Source organism: Mobula birostris, chromosome 2, assembly GCF_030028105.1.
Source record: "Mobula birostris isolate sMobBir1 chromosome 2, sMobBir1.hap1, whole genome shotgun sequence".
NCBI lineage: Eukaryota > Metazoa > Chordata > Chondrichthyes > Myliobatiformes > Myliobatidae > Mobula > Mobula birostris.
The window spans coordinates 101,407,126-101,435,121 of NC_092371.1; the positions used below are offsets into that span (position 1 = coordinate 101,407,126).

The following is a 27,996-nucleotide window of genomic DNA, read 5'->3' on the forward strand; positions in this document are numbered from 1 at the left end:
CGGACAACTATAGAGAGCCTCCTGACGTATTGCTGTGCAGTGTGGTTTGCCAGCTGCACAGAACAGAACAGGAAGGACTTGCAGCAGGTGGTGAGGGTAGCAGAGCGGGTTATTGGCACAACATTACCCTCCCTCAGAGACATTTATACTGGCAGACTTCAAAAGAAGGCTACTGTATTTCAAAGGATCCCACTCATCCTGGACATCACCTGTTTTCCCCTCTACCTTCTGGGAAGAGATACAGAGCATTAAGGATGAAAACAAAGAGACTCCTTAACAGCTTCTACCCACAAGCAGTGAAATGTATAACACCCCTTTCCCTTCTCCTGCCCCCCCTCCTAAGACGGCAGCAGCTAAATGCATCACACTTCCAGGAATGGCAGGTGTGCAATAGTTCTACCCCCCCCCCCCGTCTATATATTATTAATTTTGGATTGCACTCCTGAGGTTTTAGAGTTTATTTTATGTATATATTCTTTGTCATGCTGAAAAAAGTTGAGCTGCTAAACTGTGTTTCATTGCTCCACAACAATGACAATAAAGATATTCTTCTTCTTCTTCTTCTTAAATAAAATGACATCCCACTTTTTAGACCAGAAGGATCACAGAGGTTTTCCAATCCATTGCCATCTCTTCAGAATATCAGGACCAACCTTTGGAAGGTTACAGATGATGCAGCCACCATCTCTGCAACCAGTTCTGCTAGGATCCTTGGATACATGTGTTGTCAAGTGCAACCAAAGGGAGTGCTGGGAGTGCACGAGAACTTAAAAACATAATAAGTTGGAGCAGGAGTAGGCCATCTGGCCCATCAAGCCTCTTTGGGATTGAGAAAGAGGGCAGTTTTCTACGGGCAAAGCTAGGTCAAACAATGAGGCCATTCCAGTGGCTATATTTCATTAAGAGTCTGATATTGGGTATGTCACTAAAGACTCTAGCAAATCTCTACAGATGTGCCACGGAGAGCATTCTGACTGGTCGCATCACTGTCTGGTATGGAGGGGCCACTTCAGTGGATCAGAAAAACTTGTAGAAAGTCATAAACACAGCCAGCTTCATCAGGGTCACTTGCCTCCCCACCATCGAGGATACCTTCTTCAAGAAGGCAGCTTCCACCATCAGTGACCCTCACCATCCAGGCCGTTCTTCCCATTGCTACCATCAGGGAGGAGGTACAGGAGCCTGAAGACTCTCACTCAGTGTTTTAGGAAAAACTTCTTCCCCACGGTCATCAGATTTCTGAGCAGTCCATGAGCACACCTCATTATTTGCTCTCCCTTCGCACTGCTTTTTAAAAATACTGTATATCTTGTAAATATAGCATCTTTTTAATGTCTAGCACTGTACTGCTGCCACAAAACAACAAATTTCATAACATAAGTAAGTGATAATAAACCTGATTCTGATTCTGATTCTGATTAAACTTTCAGAATCCACTGTTTAACCACATGTTCATGTTCTGGGGTTAATTGTGCTTTGGTCTGGGACAGTTTCTCTTAGGAAGTTAAGTTGACTTTGAAGCACCTTCAATAACTCCAAGCGACTGAGATTTGGTAAAATACTGAAATGCTTTTATTCACTGTAAAATACGACCTCCATGCTGAGTGTCTGCCCCCGGATTGAGGGGGAGGGGCAAGGTGAAACACATTTATACAGGGACTGTGGGAGGAGCCAGAGGGGCAGTCAGCAGAGGGGTGTGTCCAGACAGTTAACCCAGTCACAACATATATATGGTTTACCACATTCACCCCTCCTTTTTTTAAAAAGAGTCCCGCGGGGTGAAGTGACTGACAATATTTACAAGAAGTATATTTACAGGTTAAGTCTATCAGGCGGTCGAGTCCGTCGCTGTGATCTACGTAGCACCGGTGGTGATTGCACCGGCGATGGCGGTTGTGCTGGCTCTAGCCTGACTTCAGGTGCCAGCATGTTAGGCGTTGGTAATCCCTCGTGCGTGTGCGTCGCGCCCGGTATGGGAGTGTCGTGTGGTGTCTGTGTAGGGTTTGGGGTGCACGGTGTCTCGTAGGTACATACATTGGTGGGTACGGGGTCAATAGTCACCATGGAGTGTTCAGGGTAGGGGCCTGGAGCTCCTGCGGGCGCCAGGTCGCGGATGGAGACCGTGTTCTCCTGCCCATCAGGTAAAACCACGTAGGCATACTGGGGGTTCGCATGAAGTAAGTGAACCCTCTCGACCATCGGGGAGTATTTATTGCTCCTCGCACGTTTCCGGAGCAGCACTGGCCCCGGGGACATCAGCCAAGTTGGTAGGGTGGTTCCAGTGGTCGATTTTCTGGGAAAAGAAAAGAGCCGCTCATGAGGGGTGGCATTGATGGCCGTGCATAACAGGGAGCGGATGGAGTGGAGTGCCTCGGGAAGGACCTCCTGCCAGCGGGAGACCGGCAGTCCCTTTGACCTGAGGGCTAAGAGTGTGGCTTTCCACCCTGTGCCATTCTCCTTCTCTACCTGTCCATTCCCCCGGGGATTATAGCTCGTGGTCCTACTAGTTGCAATACCCCTAGCCAGTAGGTATTGGCGCAGCTCGTCACTCATAAACGAGGACCCTCTGTCACTGTGGATATAGCATGGGTATCTGAACAGAGTGAAGAGCTTGTGCAGGGCTTTTATAACTGACGTGTTAGTGGTGTCGGGGCAGGGGATGGCAAAGGGGAACCGCGAGTACTTGTCAATAATGTTAAGAAAGTACACATTGCGGTCGGTGGAGGGAAGGGGGCCCTTAAAGCCAACACTCAGTCGCTCAAAGGGGCGGGTGGCCTTGATGAGTTGTGCCTTTTTGGGTCGGTAGAAGTGCGGTTTGCACTCTGCGCAGACTTGGCAGTCCCTGGTCATCATCCTGATCTCCTCAAGGGAGTAAGGCAGGTTCCGGGCTTTCACGAAGTCGAAAAGCTGGGTGACCCCCGGGTGGCAAAGACCTACATGTAGGGCGTATAACCGGTCGATCTGCACACGTTCCCTGGGATAGGGCATCGGAGGGCTCATTGAGCCTGTACATGATGTCATAGTTGTAGGTGGAGAGTTCGATTCTCCACCTCAGAATTTTATCATTTTTGATTTTGCCTCACTGTTTGTTATTAAACATGAATGTGACTGAGCGCTGGTCAGTTAGCAGGGTGAACCTTTTGCCGGCGAGGTAGTGCCTCCAGTGCCTTATAGCTTCCACTATGGCCTGGGCCTCTTTCTCCACCGCGGAGTGCCAAATTTCAGGGCCTTGAAGGGTACGGGAGAAGAACGCCACTGGTCTTCCTGCCTGGTTGAGTGTAGCAGCCAGCGCAAAGTCGGAAGGGGATGGCCTCATCCACCGCATGCATTGCTGCTTTGTCAATGTCCCCTTTTATGCAGCTGAAGGCCGCGCGGGCCTTGGCTGAGAGGGGGAATGTGGTGTATTTGACCAGGGGGCGGGCCTTGTCTGCATAGTTAGAGACCCATTGGGCGTAATATAAAAAGAAGCCCACGCACCTTTTGAGGGCTCTGAGGGTGTTGAGAAGAGGGAGTTCCAACAGGGGATGCATACAGTCGGGGTCAGACTCCATTCTCCACGACACACCCAAGGATAGCAAGTTGGGTGTCCCGAATACACACTTGTCCTTGTTATAGCTGAGGTTGAAAGCTTTGGCCACTTGGAGAAATTTTTGGAGGTTATTGTCGTGATCCTGCAGGTTATGACCGCAGATGGTGATGTTATCCAGATATGTGAATGTGTCCTTCAGTTGGCACTGGTCCACCATCCGGTCCATTGCCCTCTAGAAGACAGATACACCATTCGTGACACTGAAGGGGACGCGCAGGAATTGATAAAGCCTGCCGTCCGCCTCGAAGTCAGTGTAAGGGCGGTCCTCCTGGCGGATGGGGAGCTGATGGTAAGTGGATTTTAGGTCTATGGTCAAGTACACCTTGTACTGCGCTATCTGATTGACCATATCCGCAGTGCTGAGTAGAGGGTACGCGTCGAGCTGCATGAACCTATTGATGGTCTGGCTATAGTCCACGACCATCCTATTCTTCTCCCCGTCCCGAACAACCACCACCTGCGCCCTCCAAGGACTTGTGCTTGCCTCAATGACCCCCTCCCTGAGCAGCCGCTGCACCTCCGACTTAATGAAAGCTCTGTCCCCCGCGCTGTACCTCCTGCTTTTAGTTGCCACAGGTTTACAGTCGGGGGTCAGGTTGGCGAACAGCGGTGCGGGAGGGATCCTGAGGGTGGAGAGGCCGCAAGTGGTGTCGGTAGTGTGGCAGTTGGCATGGCGTTGGGTGGGATGTGCAGGTCGGTGTGTGTGTGTGGTCAGTAGCGGGGTACGTGACATATCTCTACAAAACAGGGGATTTACAACAGTGATTGGTGGGAGGGGCCCATCATACTTCATTGTCACACTTTTCAGGTGGCTCTGGAAGCCAAGCCCCTATAGCACAGGGGCACACAGTTGAGGCATGACCAGTAACGTAAAATCTCGATATTCTGCGCCTTGCACCACTAGCGTCGCTACACAACCCCCCCGCCCCCCGCCTGGATGTTTGTTGTATGCGACCCGGAAGCCATGGTGACCCTCTGACTTACCGGCCGTATCATGAGTCCACAGTGCTGCACCGGGTCCGGGTGGATAAAACTCTCCGTGCTGCCTGTGTCAAACAGGCAGCTTGTCCTGCGTCCCTCCACCAGGATGTCCATCATTGACCTTGCGAGCTGGTGGGGAGCGCTTTGGTCTAGGGTCACGGAAGCCAGGGCGGGGTTGCTGTCTTGGTCCGGCGCGGTGGGGTGCCCCGTGAGCACCCGTTGGTCCTAGGCGGTGGGAGGTGGCTCCGACCAAGATGGCGGCCCCCATATCTCGCACGTGGTGGCGGCGTGCAGGGAGGATGGCGACAGGCAAGATGGTGACCCCCATGTCTCGCACGCGGCGCTGCTCTATCCCGCTCGCGGTTTGGACTTACAGACCTTGGTGAAGTGCCCTTTCTTTCCGCAGCTTGAGCAGGTAGCTTGTCGAGCCGCGCAGTATTTCTGGGGGTGCTTCTCCAGTCCACAGAAGTAGCACTTCGCGGACTCGCGACTGGCAGCAGTTGTGGTCGATTCGCCGGCAGGTTGCGGAGTCTGCGGCGCCCACAAGGCCATCAGGGGATCGCGTACTTGGAGAGCCTTAGAGTTGTGCAGAGCGGCCTCCAGCGTATCGGCCAGCTCGATAGCCGAACTTAGGGTAAGATCGGCTTTTTCCAGCAGCCACTGGCGCACATACACTGACCTGGTCCCCGTGACGAAAGCGTCTCTCACTAGGAGCTCTGTATGCTGCGCCGCCGTCAGCTCCTGGCAATTGCAGGCTCGCACGAGTGCCCGTAGGGCCAGGACAAACTCAGCACTTGATTCCCCGGGCCGTTGTTGCCGTGTCGCTAAGCGATGCCGAGCATAGACGCTGTTTATCGGCCGCAGGTATTGTCCTTTGAGGGCGCTCATCGTACTGTCGTAGCTTGGCTGGTCTCTGATCAGCGAATAGACCCGTGGACTGACCCTGGAGAGTAGAACTCTACGCTTCGCTACGGGGTCGATGGCTTTAATCTCCTCTAGGTACACTTCAAAGCAGGCCAGCCAGAGTTCGAAAGCGTTTCCAGCTTCAGGCGTTTGTGGATGATGTCTAACTTGTCGGGTCTTGGTGCGTGTTCCATGCTTTAAAATTTACAGCGAATAAAATTGAAGCACCTTCAATAACTCCAAAAGACTGAAGTTGGGTAAAATACTGAAAGGCTTTTATTCGCTGTACAATACGACCTCCATGGTGAGTGTCTGCCCCCGGACTGAGGGGGAGGAGCAGGGCGAAATTACCTTTATTCAGGGGCCTGTGGGAGGAGCCACAGGGGCAGTCAGCAGAGGGGCGTTTCCAGACAGTTAACCCAGTTACAACATATATATGGTTTACCACAGACTTCAAAAATCAAACAACATCCAGAGGGAATAGAAGGTGAAAACAAGTAGAGCAGGGCAGTCCGTATTACTGAGCTGCCAAGAATTACAGAGCGATAACAGGCCTGTACTTTAGGAGAACAACAGGGGTGGCACGGTAGCATTGAGGTTGGCGCAATGCTTTACAGTACAGGCGACACAGGTTCAATTCCTGCCGCTGCCTGTAAGGAGTTTGTACGCTCTCCCTGTGACCTTGTGGGTTTCCTCTGGGTGTTCCACTTTCCTCCCACAATCCAAAGACATACGGGTTAGAAGGTTGATCGGTCATTGTAAATTGTCCCATGATTAAAACGAGGGATTGCAGGGTGGCACGACTCAAAAGGCCAGAAGGGCCTATTCCGTGCTGTATTTCAATAAAAAAATAAATAAAGTAAAAATTACAGCTGGAGAAGGCTAACAGTCTGTAAACCTACCCAGTGACTATGGAAACAACTTCCCACAATGCTACACTCCTGCAGCTGAATGTGGTTTAACACAGGGCCCAAGTAATCTTGGCCTAATTTTAATATTAAAGCCTCATACTTCATGGAGCCCCATTGTAACCAGTTAAGGCAGAACTATTCAGAGTAAATGAAGAACTGTGCCTGTTCAAAAAGTAATAAATCATATCCAATACCGGTCTATCACACTTTCAGGTTCGTGATCTTGCCCCAAGTTATACAAATATAACTGTTTGGTCAAAAGTGACCCTTACAGATAAATGCATTTTATTTTGGTGAAACATAGACTAACATGGATAATTAAAGTGGCTGGCAGATATAGAGAATATCAAGGTTATGAGAAAGTTGCACTAAGTCAAAAATCATTAAATATTCAAAACAGTATCAAGATGAAAAATGTTACCATCTAATTATTCCATCCCTTCCCCTAAATACCAAATCCTGATTGACTAGACAATGTAAATGGATGTGTTTTCTATATGTTAGCTGAACATTTAATTATTGTGTAGGTTGGGGGTGGGGAGTGACATAAAAGGAAACATTCTTTTGTTCTGAATTGACTGAAAGGTATTGTCCAAAAGAACAAGTTAAAATTCACAGGAATAACTCATCAGCAGAACTCCGAATGAACTAAGCTGTTCCCTAAAGTTTGCTGATCATTGACAGAGGTCAGTGAACAAGCCATTGCAAAGTTAATACTGCTTGAATATTAAGGCTGAAGTTTTGAGACGCTTATTTTTAATCAGCTGCACCGAGACCCAGAGGCAGTCTTCTCATCAGTGGAGAGAGACTGAAGTTGCATCACATGATCACTGTTAAAAATTGGACGATAGAGACCCTTGTCAGTTCATACAACTAAAACCTGTGGATTAGTTTGTTCCAACTGATTTAGTGCAAGAAATTAGACTGATCTGAAAGAGGGGATGATGTAATTCATTCCAGCCACGATACCATGGCAAAACAAATCAGCTTAAGGGAATAATTTGATTGAAAGTGCGAAAAATGTCACCTGAGTCTTCAGTAATGGATTTCTAAAGCTAGTATGCATTAACCAGAAAATAAATCCAACATAATACCCATTTAAATAACTCGGGATTACTTCTCCTACACGAAGAAAGCAGCACCCATCATAAAGGAGCCCCACCACCCAGAGCATGCTTTCTTCTCACTGCTGCCGTCAGAAGCCTTTGATCCTAAACCAGCAGGTTCAGGAACAGTTACTACCCTTTATCTATCAGGCTCCTGAACCAGCATGGATAACCTCACTCACCTCAACTCTGAACTGATTTCACAACCTATACACTCACTTTCAAGTGTTTTGATTGATTGATTGATTATGTATTTGCACAGATTGTCTCCTTTTGCACATTGGTTGCTTGTCAGCCTTTCTGTGTAATTTTTCAATGATTCTATTGTATTTATTCTACTGTGAATCCCTGGAAGTAAATGAATTGCAGGATGGTGTACATACGTTGATAATAAATTTATTTTAAATGTTTGAGCATTGAAATGTACTATCTGGAAATGGAGAGATTTTCTGCCTTTCTGATCCTCATAATCCCTGGGAGAAAAACCAGGTACTGTTTCTTGGTCTCATATATAATTCTGAGACCTGTACTATGTATAACAGGCACCTCAAGGCACTGCAAAGTAGAAGTTTAAAGATTAGATAAGTTTTATATGTCACAAGAACATTGAAACTGCGAAATATACAGTGAAATGCAACGTTTTGCATCAATGATCAACACAGTCCGATTTGTGCTGGGGGCAGCCTGCATGTGTCACCATGTTTTTGGTGCCAAGGTAGCACGCCCACAACTTACTAACCCTAACCCTAACCTGTACTTGTGCTTGAAGAGTCAATCGTGAACACAGATATTCATCAACTTCTCAAGATGAGTGTAAAGAGGGTGGGGTGTGGGAGGGAAATGTTTTTTGGATTTCTGTTAGGAGTGCAGAATAATAACCAGGGGCTGGTTTTTGATTGTAGAGTGATCCTGAAGAATTGAGAAGCTTTGAAAAATAAGCAGATGATACTACTTTGACATGGCACGGTTTCAATCGTCGCACGTTTAAACCGACAGTGAATTGCATCATTGGTGTCAAATCAAATCAGCGGGATTGTGCTTGGGGGAGCCGGCAAGTGTCACCATACTTTTAGTGCCAACATGACAAGCCCACAACTCATTAACTTTAAACCATATGATTTTGGAATGTGGGAGGAAATCCATGTGATCACAGAGAGGATGTACAAACTCTGTATAATCGGTGGCAGGAATTGCCTCCATTCGGTGATGACTGACACTGCAAACTTTAGAACATTTTGACAAGAGCAGGCCATTCAACCCAACAAAGCTTGCCAATTTTCTATTCACATAGTGTGTTGAAGTAACAATCAAGTTTAGATTTGGAAGTCTGTAAGGTGCTACTCGCAACTACATGACCAGGTAGTTTGTTCCATGTGTCCACAACTCGTGTAACAAAATGCTTCTTGATGTTAGTCTGAAATCTCCCTTTAACCAGTCCTCATCTATGGCCCCGTGTCCTTGTTGATGGATTAATTGTGAAGTAGCAGCTGGAATCCAACTTACTTATACTCTTACACAAGGAAATCTGCAGATGCTGGAATTTCAAGCAATGCACATAAAAATTGCTGGTGAACGCAGCAGGCCAGGCAGCACCTACAGGAAGCGGTACAGTCGACGTTTTGGGCCAAAACCCTTCGTCAGGACTAACTGAAAGAAAAGCTAGTAAGAGATTTGAAAGTGGGAGGGGGAGGGGGAGATCCAAAATGATAGGAGAAGACAGGAGGGGGAGGGATGGAGCCAAGAGCTGGACAGGTGATTGGCAAAAGGGATATGAGAGAATCATGGGACGGGAGGCCTAGGGAGAAAGAAAAGGGGAGGGGGGAATTCCAGAGGATGGGCAAGGGGTATAGTCAGAGGGAGAAAAAGGAGAGTCAAAGAAAGAACGTATGTATAAAAATAGATAACAGATGGGGTACGAGGGAGAGGTGGGGCATTAACGGAAGTTAGAGAAGTCAACGTTCATGCCATCAGGTTGGAGGCTACCCAGACGGAGTATAAGGTGTTGCTCCTCCAACCTGAGTGTGGCTTCATCTTTACAGTAGAGGAGGCCGTGGATAGACATATCAGAATGGGGATGGGATGTGGAATTAAAATGTGTGGCCACTAGGAGATCCTGCTTTCTCTGGCGGACAGAGCGTAGGTGTTCAGCGAAATGATCTCCCAGTCTGCGTCAGGTCTCGCCAATATGTAGAAGGCCGCATCGGGAGCACCAGACGCAGTATATCACCCCAGCTGACTCACAGGTGAGTTGTCGCCTCACCTGGAAGGACTCTTTGGGGCCCTGAATGGTGGTAAGGGAGGAAGTGTAAGGGCATGTGTAGCACTTGTTCCGCTTACAAGGTTAAGTGCCGGGATGGAGATCGGTGGGAAGGGATGGGGGGGACGAATGGACATGGGAGTCACGTAGGGAGTGATCCCTGCCGAAAGCGGGGGGGGGGGGGGGGTGGGGAGGGAAAGGTGTGCTTAGTGGTGGGATCCCGTTGGAGGTGGCGGAAGTTATGGAGGATTATATGTTGGACCCGAAGGCTGGTGGGGTGATAGGCGAGGACCAGGGGAACCCTATTCCTAGTGGGGTGGCAGGAGGATGGAGTGAGAGCAGATGTGCATGAAATGGGGGAGATGCGTTTGAGAGCAGAGCTGATGATGGAGGAAGGGAAGCCTCTTTTTTAAAAAAGAACATCTCCTTCGTCCTGGAATGAAAAGCCTCATCCTGAGAGCAGATGCAGCAGAGACGGAGGAATTGCAAGAAGCGGATGGCATTTTTGCAAGAGACAAGGTGAGAAGAGGAATAGTCCAGATAGCTGTGAGAGTCAGTAGGCTTATAGTAGACATCAGTAGATAAGCTGTCTCCAGAGATAGAGACAGAAAGATCTAGAAAGGGGAGGGAGGTGTCGGGAATGGACCAGGTAAACTTGAGGACAGGGTGAAAGTTGGAGGCAAAGTTAATGAAGTCAACGAGCTCAGCATGCGTGCAGGAAGCAGCGCCAATGCAGTCGCCGATGTAGCGAAGGAAAAGTGGGGGACAGATACCAGTATAGGCTTGGAACATGGATTGTTCCACAAAGCCAATAAAAAGGCAGGCATAGCTAGGACCCATACGGGTGCCCATAGCTACACCTTTAGTTTGGAGGAAGTGGGAGGAGCCAAAGGAGAAATTATTAAGAGTAAGGACTATTTCCGCTAGATGGAGCAGAGTGGTGGTAGAGGGGAACTGATTAGGTCTGGAATCCAAAAAGAAGCGGAGAGCTCTGAGACCTTCCTGATGGGGGATGGATGTATATAGGGACTGAACATCCATGGTGAAACTAAAGTGGTGGGGGCCAGGGAACTTAAAATCATTGAAAAATCTCAGAGCGTGAGAAGTGTCATGAACATAGGTAGGAAGGGATTGAACAAGGGGGGATAAAACTGTGTCGAGGTATGCAGAAATGAGTTTGGTGGGGCAAGAGCAAGCTGAGACAATGGGTCTACCTGGGCAGGCAGGTTTGTGGATCTTGGGTAGGAGGTAGAAACGGGAAGTGCGGGGTGTGGAACTATAAGGTTGGTAGCAGTGGATGGGAGATCCCCTGAGCAAATAAACTTATACTCTTAATGATTTTGAACACTTCTATCATGTCTCCTCTCATTCTACATCTACTTAGGATAAAAAGATTTAATTCTTTCAATCTTTCTTCATAGCTGATACCCTGCAGGCCAGGAATGAGTGTAGTCACCCTTCTCTGGACTCTCTCCAGTGCCTACACATCCCTTACAAAGTACAGAGACTAAAATTGTACACAGCTCTCAAGGTGTGGCCTCACAAGCATGTTATACAGTTGAAGGAGACATCTCTAGACTTGAACTCTACTGAACACATTATATAGCCCAACATTCTATTAGCCTTCCTCATCACTTGCGTACACTGTCTGGATGTTGGTTGTGATGAGTTTAAATGGACACCCAAATCCTTCATACAGTGCACTGTCTAACTCAAGAGTTCCCCCATTGTATATTTATATCTAATATTTCTAATTCCTATATGTAATATTTAACATTTACTTAAATTAAATTTCATCTGCCATTTAATTTTGTGACATCGGCAAACTTTACTACTTTATTTGTTATGTGCTTATGCAAATCATTAATGTAAATTAAAAAAGCAGCGGCCCCAAAACTGACAATTTTATTTGCCTCTTCATAGAACTCCAGCATTTTAGTAAAATATGATTTACCCATTCTGGATGCATGCTGGCTTCCTGTTAATACGTCTGTTGTTAGCAGCTGCTTTTCAGCTCGTTCTTTATTAACGTTTCTATTATCTTTCCTACGATACACATTAAGCTTACTGGTCTATAGGTATCAGGGTCAGTACGGTCATCCTTCTTATATACCAGGACAGTGTTAGCCCATTTCCTGTCTTTAGGGATTTCACCAGTCTTCTCTGACTTTTGAAAAACACATGTTAGGGGTTTTTATATATAATCACAGACCTCTTTACGTACCCTTGGATATACGTTGCCTGGCCCTGAAGATTTATCAACTGTCAGCCTTTTCAGATAAAGAACGACCTCACTTTCTAAGATCTTGAAGTCACTTAAAACAACCTTTTTTCCTATACTTACTGGCGTATTCATCTTCGCAGGTGAATACTTTAGCAAAATATGTGTTAAGAGTATCCACTATGTCCTTCTCTACATAATTTAACACCTCACTATTGTTCTTAATACACTTAACTTTCTCCTTGAGTTTTCTTTACTACTGAAGTATTGAAAAAAATCTCTTGGGGTCAGTCTTAGCATTATCAGCAATATCCTTCTCAAACTGCCTTTTGGCGATCTGAATTTCCCTCTTGACTATAGCTCTCTTATTTTCATATGCCCTAGAGTTAACATCATTGGTATTTTTTCTGTATTCCTTGTCTAGCTGTATTTTCTTCAGTAATTTTTTGTGTAAATCTTTATTCATGCATTTAGTTGATCTGTTGTTATTATTTCTTCTTCCGACCTTGGGTATGAAAATTTTCTGCACTGTGCGTATTACCTCTTTATATTGTTACTCAACTGACTCAACGTCAAGCAGTTCCTTCCAGTTTACCTTCTGAACTCCTTGCTGCATCTGCACAAGCTTTGCCTTTCTGAAGTGCAATTTAATGGCTTTAGTTTCTACTGACTAGTTTTTACTCCCCCAAAAAACTTCGAGACTAACAATGTTATGATCACTTGTTCCTAAAGGTGCAACAACTTACATACTCAAAGTTTTACCTTGATTGGTACAGAATATCAAATCTAGCGTTAAGTGTTACGCTAACCTGCTATGCTACAGTGCAGCCCATTAGGACTCTCGTTCCGCAAAGAAAGAAAATTACTTGGCCGTGGATGTTTTATTCAAGTAGTTTATGAATTTAATTGAACAGTATGGAAAGCGTTGGCTATTAATGTAAAGAATGAAAAGGCACTGAACAGTTTATTCTTGTAATTTTTAAATTATGAATAATTTTGTTTTAAAAAACAAATAATTCGAGCAGCTTCAGGGTCTGGATTATATCTATTACAATAATATTGCTTTCTCACAGATCATGTAGCCAAATAGGAATTTCCTTACCCTTTGTTCTGCTCTGCTGAAAAGGACAATTACACTTTACAAGCAAGTGCCTTGGGTCCTACATTTAGTGCATAAGTATTCTCTTGACAGCTGTAGATAACATTCCACATACTAATGATGGGTCCAAAGGATTAAAGCAGGTATTCAGTGGTAGAACACCGAGCCTTTCAGAATCAGGTTTAAAGTCACTGACAAATGTCATGAAATTTGTTGTTTTGCAGCAGCAGTATATTACAATACATAATAATAAAAAAGCAGTCAAATACAAGAAGAAATAGATATATAAATTAAGTTAGTACAAAAAGAAAGCAAAAGAAAAGAAAACAAATTAGTGTGGTAGTGTTCATGGGTTCATTTTCCATTCAGAAAACTGATGATGGTGGAGGGGAAGAAGCTGTTTCTAAAACATTAAGTGTGTGTCTTCAGGCCCCGCTACTTCCTCCTTGATGGTAGCAATAAGAAGAGAGCATGTCCTGGGTGATGTGAGACCTCGATGATGGATGCTACCTTTTTGTGGCATCACCTTTTGAAGGTGTCCTCGATGCTGGAGAGGCTGGTGCCCATGATAGGACTGGCTGAGTTTACAACTTTCTACAGCTTTTTGAGGCATCACCTTTTGAAGGTATCCCCCATGACGGAGCTGTAGTTTGCAGCTTTCTGTAGCTTTTTTGAGCAGAAGTTTTATGACGTGAGCAAAACTAACCAAATTCTCCAGTGAACCAATTTATAGCAGATGTTCCATCAGGATTAGATTGGTGAGATTGATTTGTAAATGTGCTTTGGGAGTTGTAGGAAATGAGAATTAACTTTGCTGAATTTGTGTGAAATATCAAACTGATAGACCTGAGTATTGACTGGAGTTTTGATGTGACTCACTGATTTGATTCCAGTTTTACTGAGGAATATTTTTCTTGTAATCCTTTATTTTGGATGCGAGTGAGACAGGGACAATGACATCTAACAAACTTAGAAAACAGAACCTAGGCAGGACCTAAGTCTTGAACACAATTCATTCAAGATCAAAACACACAAGATGCTGGAGGAACTCAGCGGTTCAGGTAGCACCTATGAATGGGAATAAACAATCAGCGTTTTGGTCTGAGACCCTTCATCAGGTTTGAAAAGGAAGGGGGCAGCAGCCAGAAGATGAGGGAAGGAAGAGGAATATGAGCTGGCAGGTGATAGGTGAGGCTAGGTGAGGGGGAGAGTGGGTGGGTGACGATGAAGTGGGAAGCTGGGTGGTGATAGGTGGCAGAGGTAAAGGGTCAAAGAGGTAGTTATCTACTAGCAGGGGGGAGTGGATCATGAGAGAAAGGGAAGGAACAGGAACCCAGGTCTCTGCACGGCAGTTGCACTTCTTTCTGATCTTAATCCTTGGGTTGAGTCGTATCAAACATCTGACAACAGTCCTCAATTCCAAAGTGTTGTAATGTTTGAACTGGCAAATTGTTCAACCTTAAATTCCAATTCTGAAATTTTGGCATTGCAAAATAATTTCAGATGAAATTCTCAATGCTGTGATGAATTTATGGAATTATTTGATTTTGAGAAAAGATGGGGTTCATTTGCTCATTATTATCATTTGAGTTAATTGATGGACTCTCCACGATCTAATTGTAAATTTTTTTGGTACTTTCTTTTTTGCTGGCAGTTTGATGTTTATCTTTAGAAGCTTTATGTGTGACACATGGCTCTGGGGTTGAACACCTAATGGGATTTTTCTTTTTCCCACTTTTCTTGCTTAGTAGGGTTTTTTTTTTCATCAGAAAATTTTTTTCGATCTTTATATAATTTTTTTTTCTTGAGACATTGTAAGCGTTGTTTACTTCAATGTACTCGTGTTTATTTTGGAAAAAAATAATAAAAAAGATTTGGGAAACGAATTTATGGAATTACAGTACATCTCCTTGCCAAGCATTGTCTTTGATCAGTGGTTGTAAGTCAGACCTAGCCCTGTCTCAGTCTAAGCTGTCAAGTTCCAAAGCTGAAGAAATGCTGCCTGAGGCTCCTGCTTTTTTTTTCAGAGGACTTGTAAACATGACCCTAATTGGTTTGTCCAGATCAGCCTAAATTATGTGATTACGCCCAGAAGTGGAACTTGAAACTCTCAGCAGTCTGACAGGGGTGTTACGCTTGGCCAAGTTATCGTACTGTCCATTGTTATCTAGAACATGGAACCTAGAACGTTACAGAACAGTGCAGGTTCTTTGGCCCACAGTGTTATGTTGACCTTTTAACCTATTCCAAGATCAACCTAATTCCTCACTCCCACATAGACCTCTAGTTTATTGTCATCCATGGGCCAATCTAAGAGTCTCTTAAATATTCTTAAAATATCTGCCTCTACCATACCCCTGGCAGTATGTTCCACCCTTTGTATAAAAACCTACTTCTGACATCCCACCTATACTTTCCTCCAATAAAATTATGTCCCCTTGTATTAGCCATTGCTACCTAGGGAAAAGTCTTTGACTATTCACTCGACCTATGCTTCTTATCATCAATCAAGTTGTCTCTCATCCTCCTTGAAACTCCTGCAGCTCCCTCACGGGGCTCATATGGAAACTTGGCTCATTAGCTAACAGCCACAGGACTCAATGGTGAGAAAGTCACCTTTCATAAACAATAGGCGTCTAGGGTCGGTATGTTTTGAGGTTCCACCAAACAGGAACATTGTGATGTTCCGATTAAAGAAACCTCGATTTGAGTGAATGCTGTGTAAATACTGCCCATACACAATTGTCAATTGGCAAGAAATAACTGACTGTAGACTGCATAAAATTATAAAGAAAGTCTATTTGCAAACTTCAGCTTTATCAAACAGTTAGTAGGAAAAAGAAAAGGAAGAAAATATAAAAGGGCCCATTACAATTAGCATTGTCCAAATGTGCACATCATTGGAGTGCATCTTGTAGCTGTCTTTTAACTCACGCGCTGGGCCCACAGTCTGCGTGAAGCACACACCCCATTCCGAACTTCGCTCAAGATCTATTTCAAACCAACGGGCTCTCTCGGGGAAATTGGCCCTTCCTCCTTGGAGCCATTAATCGGTACAAAGCTCCTCGTGTAATATGGACGCTCCTTCCCACAGAATTGTCAGCCAGCTTCCCTCTTGTCCTCACCGCAGCTCCCGCCAAAAAAAAACAGCGAACCACACTGCCCATCACAAACCTCTCTCTGCCTCGCTCTCTTGAACTTTCTCCCGATTCTGCCACCCAGGCTAACTGACACAACATTCCTAAACTGAACATCATAGTCCTTTGTCTTTTAGCTGAAACCAAATATTCTAAAGCCAGAACACATCGCTTTTACAGAACAGTTAAAATGAAATAACTATAGCAATAGCAGTAAAAATCTTAACCAGGGCATTACACTCCAAAGATGTATGCCCCAGCTCACTCAACCTATCCTCGTTAAGACCTGCCCTCTAATCCAGGCAGCATTCTGGTAGATCTCCTCTGCATCCTCTCTAAAGCTTCCACACCCTTCCTATAATGAGAGGGCCAGCACTGGACACCACACTCCAAGAGTTGTCTAACCAGGGTTTTATAGAGCGGCAACATTACCGAGTGGCTCATGAACTCAATCTCACAACTAATGAAGTCTAACACACCATATGCCTCCTTAGCCACCCTATCAACGCGTGTGGATTTTGTAATTTTTGCTTCATGTAATGAATTTTTAGTCTAAACCAAACATGAAACTGTTTTGAAAATAAATGGGAAGTGTCTCAACTAATGTTGGGTTGGTTTAGGTGATAATATTTCCAATGTAATCACCATTCAGTTCATGGTCAATATCTCCTCATGTTCTGATAGCCGCATGTGGAATGTCAGTTGTCACTGCCTGTGAACTGGGTGTCTTTATTTATTTAGAGTTACTGAATGGGAATAGGCCCTTCCGTCCCAATAATCCCACGCCGCTGATCTGAGGAAAGACATCCTTGCCATAGAGGGAGTACAAAGAAGGTTCACCAGATTGATTCCTGGGATGGCAGGACTTTCATATGAAGAAAGACTGGATGAACTGGGCTTGTACTCGTTGGAATTTAGAAAATTGAGGGGGGATCTGATTGAAATGTATAAAATCCTAAAGGGATTGGACAGGCTAGATGCAGGAAGATTGTTCCCGATGTTGGGGAAGTCCAGAACGAGGGGCCACAGTTTGAAGATAGAGGGGAAGCCTTTTAGGACCGAGATTAGGAAAAACTTCTTCACACAGAGAGTGGTGAATCTGTGGAATTCTCTGCCACAGGAAACAGTTGAGGCCAGTTCATTGGCTATATTTAAGAGGAAGTTAGATATGGCCCTTGTGGCTATGGGGGTCAGGGGGTATGGAGGGAAGGCTGGGGCGGGGTTCTGAGTTGGATGATCAGCCATGATCATAATAAATGGCGGTGCAGGCTCGAAGGGCCGAATGGCCTACTCCTGCACCTATTTTCTATGTTTCTATGACACCTGTGTGTTATGTTTTGTAACTCCAGAAACTAAGTAAGATAAAACACGGGAGTCGGGAAAATGTCTCTACTTAACTTTTACTTTAGTAAGGAGCACACATACAACGTGGAGGTGTGCTAATGTATGCCATTCACGTATTTCTTACATATACCCGTAATTAATTATGTAAGTGAAACTCTGCTGGATTCCTCGGCTGCATAAGTCTGGGTTCCGGTCCCGCCAAACCCGTGAGATTGAGATGGTCCTCCCACCCCAAACCCTGGTCTGTGTGGATGCTACTCTGTTACAACTCAGTGCCAAGAAATAACAGACAGCACACTGCATACGATTAAAGGAATTATATTCATGAATCTTAACTAAAGGGTTAGTAAAGAAAAGGAAGAAAAAAAGAAAAAGGGTCCATTATAATTAAACAGTGCAAAGTTGGAGTTCAACTCCTCCCAAAATTCATATTCACCGATCCTCAGTTGATCTCAGCACCTGGCTCCATTGAATCACAGTCCCCCACCACGTCAAATCCTATAATGTGTTCTCTCCAGCGTCTCTCTCTTCCTCTCCTGCTGAACAAAGGACCCAGCTCACATTCCAAAGCACCCCATTATCTCTGACCATAACCTAATCACTACTTCTACAGAAAGACCATCACGTTAGCAGTGAAACCTTTTCCAGGGTGTTACATAAACAAAGAATGCTTAATCACACAATTTATTTACAATATTACTCAAATACTAAAAACACTACATTCCTCCCTGCTTAGCTATAAAATTCCAACTCAGTATAGATGCATAGATTTTAAATTGCCCCATTCAGGCCTAAAGATTTAATCACTGTGTCGTACTTCTTACTCCTATGGGATAATATCTTTCCTGACAAGGGTGATCACTCTGCTTTGCAGGTGAGACTTGTGGCTGTGAAACAATCTCGGGTTGTGGGGCCTCCTCTGTGATGGTTGTAGGAGTTGACTCTGGGGCTGTGGGAAATGGATCTGACAGCTCCGGACACCTTTCTTCCCTAACAATTGACGCTGCTCTCCAACTGATCGGTGTCATCTCCAGATGACATCAGATGCAATCTCCACTGTGTAGGAGAGTGGTCCAGTTCTGTCCCTAATATTTGCAAGTCCCCACTTTTGATCACCTCTGTAGTCTCTCACCAGGACTGCTTGTCCAGGAGTGAAACATAAAACTTCCTTGTTTGAGAAGAAATTTGTCTCACCTGCTTGCCTTGCATACTCCTTCTGAGATTGGGTTTGAGGAGATCCAAGCATGAGTACAAGGGATGACGCAGGACCAGCATAGCTGACGAGATGCTGGTTGTGAAGTGTGTGGCATTGCGATATGTGAGGAGGAAATTGTTGAGCTTCTCATTCAGTGTCAACGTAATATGTTCTGCTGACATTGCCTGCAATGTGTTCTCTAGACTCGGGACAAACCTTTCTGGGTATCTGGGTGGTACAGTGCAGATGTAATATGTCTTATTCCATTCATTTTCAGAAATGACTGAAACTGTAGCCTAACACACCGTGGTCCATCGTCACAGAATAAACCTACTGAACCCTTGAAAACTACCTCACTTTTATTATTTCTGTTTTTGCACAATCTTTAATTTAACTAGTTTATATACATATATACTTACTGTAATTAAGTTACTTATTTCTTTCTATATTGTCATGTATTGCATTGTACAGCTGCTGCTAAGTTAACAAGTTTCACAACATATGCCGGTGATATTAAACCTGATTCTGATTTGAAGTGTTCTGCAACACCAGTCCATGAGAAGAGTCTTCCTAACACATCAACAGTATGTGAGGCTGTATTAGAGGCTATTGGGAACACTTCTGGGCACTTTCCAGCTGCTTTCACTACTACCAAGAAACTTATGCCCATGAATAGGCAAAATCCACATGAATCCATTGCCAGGGCAATGCTGGTCATTTCCAGAGATGGAGTGGCGCCGCTATTGGCATCTTCTGGAGGTGTTGGCATCCCAAACAGTGCATGGCAAGCTGCTCAATCTGCTGATCTACCCCAGGCCACCGGACAAAGCTTAGAGCCACCACTTTCAATTTGTAACCATGTCTAGATATATCAGCATGGATGGTAGAATAACTCTCAATCCGCAAATAAGACAACCCCCATCAAGGCCAAATTCATCTTGGTGCTGTTAAAAAAAAGGAGAAACTGGAATTTCTGCTGCATATTCCAGCCATATGGTGTTGCCATGTAGACCAATGAGAATGTATCTAGAGGATTATCCTCTTCTGTAAATTTTCATGCTACTTCCTTTACCAAGGGTAGATGGGGCAATCTATCAGCATTTCCATGGTTAGTTGTCCTCTTTAATTCGATCTTGTAATTGTTCCCTCCAAGAAAAGAGCCTATCTCTGCATTCCTGCTGCTTCTGTCAGTGGAACACCCTTCTGTGGATTGAAAATGGACATTAGTGGTTGATAATCAAACATGAGGCTAAACTCTCTCCCGTACAAGTACTGGCTGAAATGTCTTGCATCCCAAACCATACACAAAGCTCCTCTCTGTCAATCTGTGTGGAGTTTTTCTCTGCAGCAGGGGGAGGGTGTGGTGCAAAGGCCATTAGATATTCATTTCCATCACTCATAACATGCAACATAACTGCACCTATACTATAAGGTGAGGCAAACTTCACCGGACGATGTGGATCATAATATGTCAGTACAGAGTCTGATGTCACTGATTCCTTTGCCTTTTGGAAAGTCACCTCACACTACTTTGTCCATTGCCATTCCTCATGATCCATAGTAATGATTTCAAGGATGGAGCATAGTAGGCAGGTTTGGGAAGAACCTGTTATAGTAACTGACAAATCCTAAAAAGAACCACGACTGTGACACATTCTTTGGCCTTGGGCCATCAACCACTGCTTGAATTTTCTCAGCATACTTGTGTCATCCATGTGCGTCAATGGTGTGACAACAGTAAGTGATGCTTGGTTTAAAGAATTCACACTTTCTGAATCACGCACTGAGCTCATAATCTTCTCATCATCTTAACACTGTCTTAAGATTTTGGAGATGTTCCTTATCATTCTCATTGGTAACAATGATATCATCAAGGTAACACTGAGCGTCTGGGCAGCCTTGCAGCACCTGGTCCATAGTTTTCTGCCAGAATTCAGGTGTAGATGCTACTCCAAAAATTAGCCTATTATAGTGATAAAGCCTTTTGTGAGTGTTTATGGTGAGAAACTCTTTGGACTCTTCTTCCATCTCCATCCAAAGGTTTACCTCAGCTAAGTCCACTTTGCTGAAGTATTTCTCACTTATGTAAACAAGCAAAGAATGCTTTATAATTCAATTATTACTGAAATATTGAATACACTACAGCCAGAACTTGAGGACCTGAATTATAGGAAAAGGTTGAATAGGTTAGGATTTATTCCCTAGAGTGTAGAAGGTTGAGGGGAGATTTGATGGAGGTATTCAAAATTATGAGGAGTATAGAGAGGGCAAATGCATGCAGGCTTCTCCTACTGATGTTGGGTGAGACTAGAACTTGTTGTTATGGGTTAGGGGTGAAGGAGAGGAGAAGATGGCGGGAGGAGAAGATGGCGACGCAACTCAGCGCATGCAGCTTACTGGTGAAGTGATATCGTATTTGTTAAATAGGGTACCGTGCACAATTCTGATTTGATGGAGACAGCCGTGAGAAGCACGGAGGAACATCTGGAGAAACTTCTGAAATGCCCGGTTCGCTGCCGCTGCTACTGTGCAATCGAGAATCTCTGAAGGGAAGGCCCCAAATCCTCAGCTTTGCCTGCTGCTGGCGGCTGGGGCTGGGGTCGAAGCGCTCGGCAGAGATGGTGCTTGGTGCTCGGTGTTGGAGGGCTGATTGGAGCTCGAAGTTTTCAGACGACTCAGAGTCGGACTGTGGTCGGGCATGGCAGGGAGAGTTTTCTTCCTTCTCCTGTCTGCGTGAGATGTGGGACTTTTGAGAGACTTTGAACTTTTTTTTACCTTGCCCATGGCCTGTTCTTCATCAGGTTATGGTATTGCTTGCACTGTTGTAACTATATGTTACAATTATGTGGTTTTTGTCAGTTTTTCAGTCTTGGTCCGTCCCGTGTTTCTGTGATATCACACCAGAGGAATATTGTATTATTTCTTAATGCATACATTACTAAATAACAATAAAAGAGGACTGTGTGTCCTCATAATCTAATCTAATGTGAAAAGTTTAAGGGGAACACGGGGAGACATTTCTTCACTCAGAGGGTGGTGGGAGTATGGAGCGAGCTGCCAGTGGAAGTGGTGGATGTGGGTTCAGTTTCAACATTTAAGAGAAATTTGGATAGGTATGTGGATGGGAGGAGTAAGGAAGACTATGTTTCGGGTGTAGGTCAATGGGATGAGGCATCTTAATACTTCAGCCTCGTCCAGATGGGTGGAATGGCTTGTTTCTTAGCTGTAGTGTTTTCTGACTCCATGAATCCCTGGTAACCTCTGTATTATACTCAAGAGTCCACTCTTAATTGACTGATAATTGACAAGCAAGAATTGTACCATCAAAGCACAGATTGCTTCTATTGAGTTCATGGACTCAACACTGAATGATACTTCAGGCAAACTGTGTGCATTTCCACCAATTGTACTCAGCAACATTAGTATTGGTTTCTTGTTGGCTATTTCATTTGCTTCAAAATATTGTTCAATTCATTCAGTATCCATCATCCATTTATCTGTTGTGCAATTAAATGTCTCTATCTTTCCAACCATTTCTGCTTTTTAAAACTTTATTATTATCACTCGGTAATCATTGTTTATGAATTTATGAACTTCATCCCTTTTGTGCCTTTTTTCAAACCTGACTGTCTTTCTCCCCTTCCAAAGAAGCACGTGCTGCGCTTTTTAAAAAAAATTAGAATATCTTGCTGCACTTCAACAGGTGGGTAGTCATCTTGGGTTTGTTTTAAAACTACCTCATCATCACTGTAACACACATCAAAGTTGCTGGTGAACGCAGCAGGCCAGGCAGCATCTCAAGGAAGAGGTACAGTCGACGTTTCAGGCCGAGACCCTTTGTCTGTCCTGACGAAGGGTCTCGGCCTGAAACGTCGACTGTACCTCTTCCTAGAGATGCTGCCTGGCCTGCTGCGTTCACCAGTAACTGTGATGTGTGTTGCTTGAAATTCCAGCATCTGCAGAATTCCTCGTGTTTGTGTCATCATCACTGTTATGTTTTGTAACTCCAGAAACTAACCAAAAGAAAAAAAACACGGGAGCTGGGAAGGAGTGTCTACTTAGTTTTTACTTTAGTGAGGCACGTGCATATGATTTGGTGGCATCATGACATATGCCATTTATGTACTTCTTACAATACCTAATCAAACAATGTATTTACGATATTACTCATATATTACTGAAATATTAAATGTGCCACACCGTGTAGCCAATTAACCTACCCACCTGTATGTCTTTGGAATTTGGGAGCAAAGTGGAGCACCCAGAAGAAACCCACATAGACAGGGAGAGAACACACATGTTCCTTACAGACGGCAGTGGGAAATTAACCCTAGTCGCTGGTGCTATAAAATGCTAAGATACCCACTATGTTACGTCAGGATTGGAGATAATATGTGCACATTATATTAATTGCTTTTATATTCTTTGCTGTTATGGAAAATGAGATTGAAATAACTATTTTCAAAAAGCACAAGACAGCCCCAGATTCTTGAACTGGGCTCAATTCCTGCCGCTGTTTGTAAGGAGTTTGTTCATTCTCCCCATGACTGCATGGGTTTCATCTAAGGGCTCCAGTTTCCTCCCACATTCAATATAAAGGTTAGTGGATTAATTGGTCGCATGGGTGTAACTGGACAGCATGGTCTGGATGGCCCAGAATGGCCAGTTACCGTGTTGTATCTCTAAATTAAAATAAATAAATAAAATGCTGGAGCCAAGATAACCTTCTCTTCTGTTGCTGGCTGATGTGGTTCTCTGATGGGAAGTACAGAATGGATCTTTGCTCACTGTTCAGTGGTGATGGCACACCACTGAATATGGCTCTTACTTCTGTGTGGAAGAGTTGAGGCAAATTGCAGATACATTTTGTCGGAAAGTAACTAATTTCAAACGATAGAAAGGTACCATTTAGTGAAGAAGGTAAGAGGAAACACAGGTGGTCATGGACCTGTTGGACTGAATGGCCTGCTTGATTTGTTAGAATCAGAATCAGGTTTAATATCACTGGTATATGTCATGAGATTTGTTGTTTTGTGGCAGCAGTACATTGCAATGCAGCTATAAAGAAGACAAGACAACAACTGTACTTCATTAGGAGTTTGAAGAGATTTGGTATGTTTCACAAAAATACTCAAAAACTTCTACAGATGTACCTAGTAGAACATTCTGACAGGCTGCATCACCCTCTGGTATGGGGAGGCTACTCCACAGGACCGAAAGAAGCAGCAGAGGGTTGTAAATTTAGTCAGCTCCATCTTGGGTACTAGCCTACAAAGTACCCAGGACATCTTCAGGGAGCGGTGTCTCAGAAAGGCAGCGTCCATTATTAAGGACCTCCAGCACCCAGGGCATGCCCTTTTCTCACTGTTACCATCAGGTAGGAGGTACAAAAGCCTGAAGGCACACACTCAGCGATTCAGGAACAGCTTCTTCCCCTCTGCCATCCGATTTCTAAATGGGCATTGAACCCTTGGACACTACCTCACCTTTTTAATATATATTATTTCTGTTTTTGCATGATTTTTGATCTATTCAATATGCATATACTGTGATTTATTTATTTACTTATTTTTACTTTTTTTTCTTCTTTATTAATGTGGATAAATGTGAGGTTATCCACTTTGGTGGCAAGAACAGGAAGGCAGATTACTACCTGAATGGTGTCAAGTTAGGAAAAGGGAAGCACAACGAGACCTTGTTCATCAGCCACTGAAAGTAAGCAAGCAGTGAAGGAAGCTAATGGCATGTTGGCCTTCATAACAAAGCAGAGTTGAGTACAGGAGCAAAGAGGTCCTTCTGCAGTTGTACAGGGCCCTGGTGAGACCACACCTGGAATATTGTGTACAGTTTTGGTCTCCAAATTTGAGGAAGAACATGCTAGCTATTGAGGGAGTGCAGCGTAGGTTTGCGAGGTTAATTCCCGAGATGGCGGGACAGTTGTATCTTGAAAGATTGGAGCGACTGGGGTTGTATACACTGGAATTTAGAAGGATGAGAGGGGATCTGATTGAAACATATAAGATTATTAATGGATTGGACACGCTAGAGGCAGGAAACATGTTTCCAATGTTGGGGGAGTCCAGAACCAGAGGCCACAGTTTAAGAATAAGGGGTAGACAATTTAGAACGGAGTTGAGGAAAAACTTTTTCACACAGAGGGTTGTGGATCTGTGGAATGCTCTGCCTCAGAAGGCAGTGGAGGCCAATTCTCTGGGTGCTTTCAAGAAAGAGTTAGAGAGAGCTCTTAAAGATAGTGGAGTCAAGGCAGGAAAAGGGTACTGATCGTGGATGATCAGCCATGATCACAGTGAATGGTGGTACTGGCTCGAAGGGCTGAATGGCCTACTCCTGCACCTATTGTCTATTGTCTATTGTATTGAACTGCTGCTGCTAAGTTAACAAATTTCACAACACATGCTGGTGATAATAAACCTGATTCTGATTCTGATCATTAATAAAAATACAAATTACAGTAAGAAATATATATATATACTTAATTTAAATAAGTAGTACAAAAAGAGAACAAAAAAAAGGTTGTGTGCATGGTTCATTGTACGTTCAGAAAACTGATGGCGAAGGGGAAGAAGCTGTTCCTAAAACATTGAGTATAAGTCCTCAGGCTCCTGTGCCTCCTCCTTGGTAGGAATGAAACGAGGGTATGTCCTGGGTGATGGGGGTGCAGTATGTTTCAGTTTGTAGAGAAGATTCTCTTTGAAGATATTTTGACTTTGCAAGGATGATTATTAGTATCGGTTACCATTGCTTTGTTATTGAGATACAGTGAAATGCTATCACTTAGTTAGAGATACAGTATGGCAGCTGGTCTTTCCGATCCAGTGAACCCCCGCTGCCCAATTATTCCCATGTGATCTATTAACCTACTAACCAGTACGTCTTTGGAATGTGAGAGGAAACACTCGTGGCCATTGGGAGAATGTACAAACTCCTTACAGATAGCGGCAGGAATTGAACTCCGGCTTGTTGGCCGCTGTAACAGCGTTACAGTAATCGCTCTTGGCCGCCATCCAGAGGGATCATGCCACACGTAAGACATACGGCCCCGTTACATATTCGTGCACATTTTGACCCTTACAGGTTGCTGCCAATCTTCCCCCAGGTTACGTACTGAACGAAATGTGAGAGGGCATTCTGGGTAGATGGCTTACAAGTAAAATAAACAGGTGCACGTGTGTTCCTCACCTCCCTGTCTCTCGTGTGTTGTGTTATCCACAGCTGGTCAGCTTCCCGGTACCACAACCATGACAGGGGCACTATGGTGGTGCCCGTATATAAACTTGTAGATGGAGCTAGAGCAGAGTCTGGCATGCAGTTGTGAGTGTTCAGGGAGTAAATTCTGGAAACACTCAAAAAGTTAGTCTGCATCTGTGGAAAGGGATGGCATTGCAGGTCAACAATCACCTATCTGTTCTGGTGAAGAATCTCTGTTAATTCTATTTCTCATTCTTTATATATGCAGCTTGATATATGTGCTTCTAACATTTTCAGTTTTTTCTTAGATTCCCACCATATGAATTTTTAAAAAATTTCCATCTTGATAAAGATGTGGCACTTTTGTGAATGTGTTCTGAAAATTAAGAATTATAGTAATGTCTCAATTTCTTATCAGCCTCTAGTCTATGCGGTTTTAAGAGTGAAGTTTAATGTTCAAAGTTCAAAGTAATTTTTTTATAAAATTATATATGCATATGTCACCATATACTACCTTGAGATTCATTTATTAACAGAACAAATACATTCATTAACAGAAAAAATGCCTCTTGTGTTTGCATTCAATAATTTGAAACTGAAACCTTTGCTTTGTCCTTTGGCAGGAGTTGCTGAAAGATCCTCTGTACATTGGACTGAGGCACAAAAGAATAAGAGGTCAAGAATATGATGATCTTCTGGAAGAGTTTATGCAGGCAGTAACTGAGAGGTTTGTGTATTTTTCATTTGCCATGTGCTTCCTTCTATGGTGCACAGGAGATTAATGTGCAATATTGTTCAGCTGCGCTGAGCAGTTTCACTTAAAGTCAGCTTTATTCTCCAGTTATGATGAAGGGTCTCGGCCCAAAACATTGACTTTTTATTCCCACCATAGGTGCTGCCTGACCTGAGATCCTCCAGCATTCTGTGTGTGTTGCTTTGGAGTTCCAGCGTCTGCAGAGTCTGCTGTATTTATTAATTCTGTCTGGTCAATATTGCTAATTTAACATAGAACATAACAGCAGAGTACAGGTCCTTTGGCCTATGATGTGGTGCTGACTTTTTAACTTATATCAAGTTCAAATTAACACCTATAGTAACCAAACCAACTCCTCCGTAGCCCTCCAATTTGCTTTCATCCATGTGCCTATCTATGATTTCTTAAATGGCCGTAATGTATCTGCACCCCTGGCAGGGCATTACTTGTATCAACCACTCTCTGTGTGAAAATCCTACCTCTGACACCCCCTCCCCCATACTTTGTTCTAGTCACCTTATAATGGTGCCCCCTCATATTAGCCATTTCCGCCCTGGAAAAGGTCTCTGGCTGTCCACTCGATCTATGCCTCTTATCTTGTACGCCTCTGTCAAGTGACCTCTCATCCTCCTTCGCTCCAGAGAGAAATGCCCTAGCTCGCTTAACCAATCCTCGTAAGACATGCTCCCTAACCCAGGTAGTATCCTGGTAAATCTTCACTGCTCCCTCTCCAAAGCTTCCGTATCCTTCCTATAACACTGGAGAGCATTTTTTTCAGAAGTGTTGCTTCCTCATTATATTTTTTGTTTTTTAATGGACAGCTTGTTGCTAAACAGATAAATAATTTCAGACTACTTGTATCATATATCATGAAATTTTAAGAAATTAACTTTTATTAAATATAATGTGTTTAATTGCATAACAGTGCAGATGCTTTGCAATATTCAACTAAGCTAAAAATGTTTTGTTGATGATTTTAATTTGTACTCAGTGTCTGAGGCTTCTCACTTAAATGCCCCATAGTAATCAGCCAGCATTGATGGATTCCAGTTGCTCTGATACAATTTCTCCATGACCTCAGTGTCCTGGTGAAACTTTTCACCATGCTTGTCACTGACAGCACAGAGGTTTGCAAGGAAGAAGTCTAAATAGGAAGGCAGAAAATGAATCTTTAGTGACATGTTGCACTTTATAGTTTTATATGCTTGATGTGTATTGCCAAGCAGCTGCATGCAGTTTGCATTCCATGTGATTTTCTCCGGTCCCAGTAAATGTTCTTTGAACTGCCAG

General features: G+C 44.0%; 1 protein-coding gene across 1 annotated transcript in view; it reads left to right on the forward strand.

Moving 5' to 3' along the window:
- Window positions 1–27,996, forward strand: part of me1 (malic enzyme 1, NADP(+)-dependent, cytosolic) — a 495,261-nt gene that overhangs the window by 239,584 nt on the left and 227,681 nt on the right. The window contains exon 6 of the mRNA XM_072245832.1: window positions 26,576–26,679. Coding sequence (XP_072101933.1) covers window positions 26,576–26,679 — 104 coding nt within the window. The remainder of the gene's footprint in view (window positions 1–26,575; window positions 26,680–27,996) is intronic.